Source organism: Sinocyclocheilus anshuiensis, unplaced genomic scaffold, assembly GCF_001515605.1.
Source record: "Sinocyclocheilus anshuiensis isolate Anshui unplaced genomic scaffold, SAMN03320099.WGS_v1.1 scaffold1231, whole genome shotgun sequence".
NCBI classification, from domain to species: Eukaryota; Metazoa; Chordata; class Actinopteri; order Cypriniformes; family Cyprinidae; genus Sinocyclocheilus; species Sinocyclocheilus anshuiensis.
Window position 1 is genome coordinate 999,158 of NW_015536698.1, and position 5,996 is coordinate 1,005,153.

Genomic DNA, 5,996 nt, shown 5'->3' on the forward strand with positions numbered 1-5,996 from the left:
CATGAGGTGCTAGTTCAAATTTAAAAAATGCTTCTACAAACAAAGTTTCATCTGCAGATATGGTCTTGTCTAGGGATCTGTGCCTTTGTGCATACGGACATCTGACTGCTAAGTAGGGATTGTTTTTCAGTAATAGTGTGCACCCTTAATTTACAGAGAAAAAAAGGTCAGGGGAAAATTCGTTGTGCATTTTTCTTTTTTTCTACTTGTTACTTTGCACTTTTTGTACAATAATATCACTTATCGCAATTATTTCTGTGGCAATATCGCACAACAAAAAGATGTTATCATGACAGGCCTACTTATATCTAACTGCTTTAATATTTCAAAATGCTTTTCAAACTCTAGGGAGATTTTTCTCTCGCCATTTTAAGAGCTCTGACCCTGAGCTTACCATATATGCATATGCAAATAGAACTGATTTTGACTGAAACAGAAAACTGAAAGGCAGCTAGGATTAGAACCCACTTTGTGTACCACAGTTTACAATGCTATAGGCAGTTTAAAAACATAACCTTTTCAGCGGGAATTACTAGCTTCAGAATTTTCTGAAAATGAAATGAAAATGATGTTATCATTTACTCGCTCTCATGTTGTTCCAAATGCATTCTTTTTTTTCTTCCATGCAATACAAAAGGAGAAATTTCAAGAACTGTACACAATATTTTATCATATTTTTGTGTGAGAAACAGAAATTCAAGATAATCTTCCCCTCCAGTGAGCTATTATGAATGGATCGAGTAACCAGATTAGTCATATTCATGAACAAATCAGTTTTGTGAACTAAATGAACATAATGACTTAAACCATCCTGTTTAAAATAAACAACTGATTCACAAATCACTAAATCATCTCTCTACTTCTTCTACAGACTGCTTTTCTCATGAACACGCCAAAGAAAACTAGGCATATGGAAAACATTTCTGATACTTTTATTGGGTTTTTCATCCTTTTTTAAGCTTGAAAGCTTTAGTTCCCTTTCAATCTGGCATAAAAGGACCAACGCAGTATACATTTTTTTTTTAAATTTCTCTCTTTATATTCATCAGAAAAAACAAGTGTAATGAGTTTGGAACAACATGAGCATGGGGGATGCATGTATGGATGGATGAATTGCAAAATATATGTGACTGACTGCTGCTTCTGCATCAGGTTTGCCCTTGCTTTTGTAGCACTTGCTTTTGGAGGCCATGTGAAAGAAAGAAAGAAAGAAAGAAAGAAAGAAAGAAAGAAAGGTACTATGGTACTATGTGTGTTTCTGCATTCTTGTCAAAAGAGTGAAATCACAGCACCTCTTCAGAGATCTGACTGCTGTGCGTCGTCTGTCTTTCCAGGTCTCTCCTAAGCAGTGTGTTCTGTTTCTCCAGCTGCAGAACCCTGCGTGCCAAGTGAACGCTACACACACACACACACACACACACACACACACACACACATTCAGAAACCTATGATTAGAGTCACGCAGACATGAAAACAGTCAGTAAACACAAAGATGAGCTTCTGGTTTTCAAAGACAAATGACCTCCTCAGACGTCACCTTTGTTTCAGTCTTCTCTTGGCAGTTGTTGGAATGTTGGCACCATAACCATATGAAAACAGCACCCTCTCTGCCTCATCTTCATTTTCCACTACAAAAAAAGGAGGAAAAAGTATGTTTAAGAGCAAAAATGTCTAGACCACCCAGCTAGTATCATGGCCAGAGGAGACTGAATATCTAATATAGGACTAATAGGACTACAAACAGTTTTCTATCTTCTTACAATACATACTGTGTAGAAAAGTTTATGAGTGAAGAATGTTGAAGTGGTGTTTAAACAGATAAAAGAAAGAATGAGGCCTCAATAGCAAGTTTTTACAACCAACTGGACAAGAACATAAGGGCCAATAACAAATAAGAATGTCCAAAATAAAGAGAAGGACAAATCGTTTGCCAAGTTCCTAGAAATTCATGTTGGTTTCAGATGGTTTTTAAAAACTTTTACACCTCATGCAGCTTCCAAATACAAATTAAACAACTGAAATAAATTTTCAATGACATAAAAAGGTTATTAAAATTAAAGGTTATCTTCATAATTCATTGACTTCATAATAATATCAGCAAACTGCTTCACTACTTTAAAAATGAATAATGATGATTTATATATATATATATATATATATATATATATATATATATAATTTTGGCAAACTGATGACACTGAGGCTACGTTCACACGAAGCCAGAGCTTTCCCTATCCAATCTTTTTTTTTTTCCTCGTCACAAGAAATATCTGCGTCCACACAAAACCACGAAACCGACACAAAACGATGTAGTATACATGCCAGACCAGTATGTGGCACTGTAATGAATTTGATGCACTGCCATTATAATATTTTACAAGTTCGTTTCCTCCGTTTTTTTTTTTTTTTCTTGTAGCTGAGAGTTGATAAACTGTTTAGCTTTGGGTAAAACGCAGCTCTTGTCACTGTCACTTTTTACCCAGCCGCCCAATCAATGGAGGAGGGGCGGGACAAATACTACACCGACCAATCATCCTACTTGTACAACAACTGAACAACAATAGAGAAGTTCATATTGCTGGTTACTGAATTTTTATATTCAGTAATATTCTTAAAATGAGATACTAGTAATATGTTACTGCCGTGGATATTTCAAATCATAGCAACCAAAGCGTCTCTCAGGCTCAGCTAGAAAAACGCTGTGCCACCAAAGCATCCTCCAGCACCACCAGCAGGCCGTTTTCAGAAGAGCGCCTGACAGTTTTTCAGCTGGCTAAAAACGCTTTTGTGGACACACGTTATTGAATATTTATTGTTAGGCATATGGCCTATTAGTCTTTTTTTGCATTTATGCAATATACTGGAGCCAAACCTGAGAAAGTAGACCAGAATATTCCACTGTGTTCCTGGACACACAATTTACGTAGCTGTAATTCATAGGCGGGCATTATGCTAATTGTGAATGAGCGTGCACGAGCGCCCTATTTATGAATGATTGGAATTAATTAACATACGCATGTTTAACTATCAAATCTGATGTGTACGAAGTGTTTGTGAATTCGGAGGAGAGTTTTCGGGAAGGTCCGTTTTACGCGCAGATTACTCAGAATTTACTTCTATATTTACGAAATGTTTCATGAATGAGGCCCATTGTATGTATAAATTATATTTAATGCACTTTTCAAGGGATTGCATCCAGTATCAACCTGCATTCGTTGTACTAGGCATTCTTTCTCATGTTTGATCTATGCAGATTTGATGAAGTTAAAAACCTGTTATTAACTTGATGAGGTTAAAAACCAGTTGTTAACCTGAGGGATTTTAAAACCTGGCTAGGCCAGCCTTTTGCATCACCTCAGCTCAGTGTCAGCATATTCACTGACATTTAGAAGAAGGCTGTTTAAGGACAAGCCCTGAAGCCGTTCTGTCAAACAGTCCTCAGGTCTGATTGAGTATGGCATTCTGAACATGCAAAACAGTGGAAAAACAGACATGCAGCGTATTTAACATGCTTTAAATGTTGACATGATGATGGGACTGATTATAGTATTAAACTGTTTTTGCATTGCTCACATGTGCTTTTTGCAGCACAACCGTTTCACGAGTAGTCATAAAACAGACTCCTCATAATCACAGATTTTACCACAGCATTGACATCCTTAAATCTACAGAATCATATATGCAGAAATAAAACCCTCGGGTAAGAATTTAAGGAAGATTTGGCCTAACAGACTCTTAAATTGCAGTGTGCAACCTTGCTGATGTGCTGGTCTTATCTTATCTTTGGTCTTCAATTGAAATGACTGAATCAGTCTCTGGTCTTACTCTCTGCAGCCTGCGTGGTAACATCGTCCAGCTCCTTTTCCAACCGCTCATATGTCTCCAGTCGAGCTTGCTGTTCAGAATTCTGGGCTTGCAATTCAGTGATACGTTTCTCTGATGATGTTTGTAGCCCATAAAACTCTTTTGTTAGAACCTGCATAAGCACATCAAGAGAGGGACAACGATATAACAACAGAAACTGAGTAACAACGGTGGTGTCATAACATCATGTTCAAATAGGTTTTTATGATGCTGACAAATATGTACAATCCTTGTTTTAGGAGGCTGGAATGGGGTTCAACCCTTGTCTGATGTCTAAATGATTTGAGATTCAGTGTGACGCTCATTACAATAATTATATATTCAAATTTAAACCTAACAAGGTTAATGATTAATGAACTGATCACCCAAAAATGACAAGTCTATCATCACTTATCCTCATGTTATTCTAAAGACTTTCTTTTCTCAGAGGAGCACTGGAGGAGAAAGTACTGCCTCATTGAAGAATGTACTGCCCTGTCAACTGGGATCCACAATGACAAACAAAAACACACCATTAAAGTAGTCTATGTTAATGTAAGTTAACGGCTTAACTTAAATTTAGTTTTGCTCCTCATGCAAATCATACGTATGGATGCACCAGCATTAAAAATTGGTGAAAAGCCGATAATAGTAATAATAATGTAATGTATCAAAAATGTCATGCAAGATTTTCAAAAATTCATGAATTTCATAATATTAAAATTGTCTAAAACACTAAAAAGTAAACACCAAAATGTTCAATTGTTTTAAATACTGCGATTGAATTTAGGTATCTAAAAACAAATATCTTTTGTAACCATTATAAATGTACAGTTATGAAAAATGTACATTCATGGTGAGATTTAATTGCTAAACATTATAAACAGGGTTATGAAATTATTAATGTTTTTTTAGAATAACTTGTTAGATGACAATATCATCTTAATGTGATTTATTTGAACAAATCACTAATGTTAAAAATTATTTTGACAATTAAATATATAATATCCACTGATACCGATAGTTTTAAAATGCATTAAACAATATGACACTTATATATTGTGCATCACTAATTGCACAGCTTCAGAAGACATGGAAAAATCTGTATGGTCCATACGATTTGAAAAAGGAGCTTGTCCTATTTATTTCATCATATGGTAAAAAGCGGACAGTAAATTAAATATTTATGTTTTTGTGTTCCTTGGAAAAATCTAAGTCATGCAGGTTGGAGATGGTATGAAGTTGCTGTAAATGATGACAGAATGGTGAAGTAATCCTTTAGGGAATTAACAGCTTGAACTACTAAGCAATTAACAGGTTTCAACTTGCAATGAGGCTAAAGGAAATCACTTTGTTCAGGTTTCATGTGCATGGCATCTTTGCCATAAGGATTTTATTTTAAAGTGCCTTGCCTCCAGTTTTTTCTGGTGTTTCTCACACTCAATTTGACAAAGGCTGAGGTTCCTGGCCATCTCCTCCTGGACCATCTGGGAACGCTCCAACTCAAACTTTTTCAGCTTCACCTGGTTAAGCAGTTCTGCCACCCTGCTGTCTGAACTCAGCTGCAACTGCCTAAACCTGGACAAAAACACAAATATAAGTGCATCTGCATTCACTCATTCTGCACACTATCTATCGGTGAAAACAAAGAACAACGGCTCTGCAAAATTATCCCATGCAAAGTTATTCTAAAAAATCTAAATGAAAATCAACCATCTGTGATGGCAAAGCTGAATTTCCAGCAGCCATTACTCCAGTCTTTAGTGTCACTTGATCCTTCAGAAATAATTCTAATATGCTGATTTGCTGCTCAAAAAACATTTCTTATCATTATCATCAAAGCTGAAGTTGTTAAGCTGTATAATCACAGAGTTACACTGCTTAAAGGGGTGGTTCACTGTTTTTTTTCTAGGCTTGATTGTGTTTATGGGGTGCAGTCTAACATGTGTTAATGCTTCGTTTAAAAAAAAACAAAAACATTATTTTTCACATCATTTACCTTTATTTCACACCGCTCTGTCCCTTCTCTGAGAAAAGGGCTGATCTTTTCCTGTTTTTATGAAGCCCCGCCCTCAGAAATAGGCGATGGGCTCTGATTGGTTAGCTAGCCCAGTGTGTTGTGATTGGCTAAACCGCCTCTAGTGCGCGTCTAA

The 5,996-nt window shown here is 36.2% G+C and overlaps 1 protein-coding gene across 1 annotated transcript in view; it reads right to left on the bottom strand.

Moving 5' to 3' along the window:
• The window catches only part of LOC107654845 (progesterone-induced-blocking factor 1), a 52,832-nt gene that overhangs the window by 24,491 nt on the left and 22,345 nt on the right, over positions 1-5,996 (bottom strand). Inside the window, 4 exon segments of the mRNA XM_016442120.1 lie at positions 1,293-1,395; positions 1,538-1,628; positions 3,826-3,976; positions 5,256-5,421. Coding sequence (XP_016297606.1) covers positions 1,293-1,395; positions 1,538-1,628; positions 3,826-3,976; positions 5,256-5,421 — 511 coding nt within the window.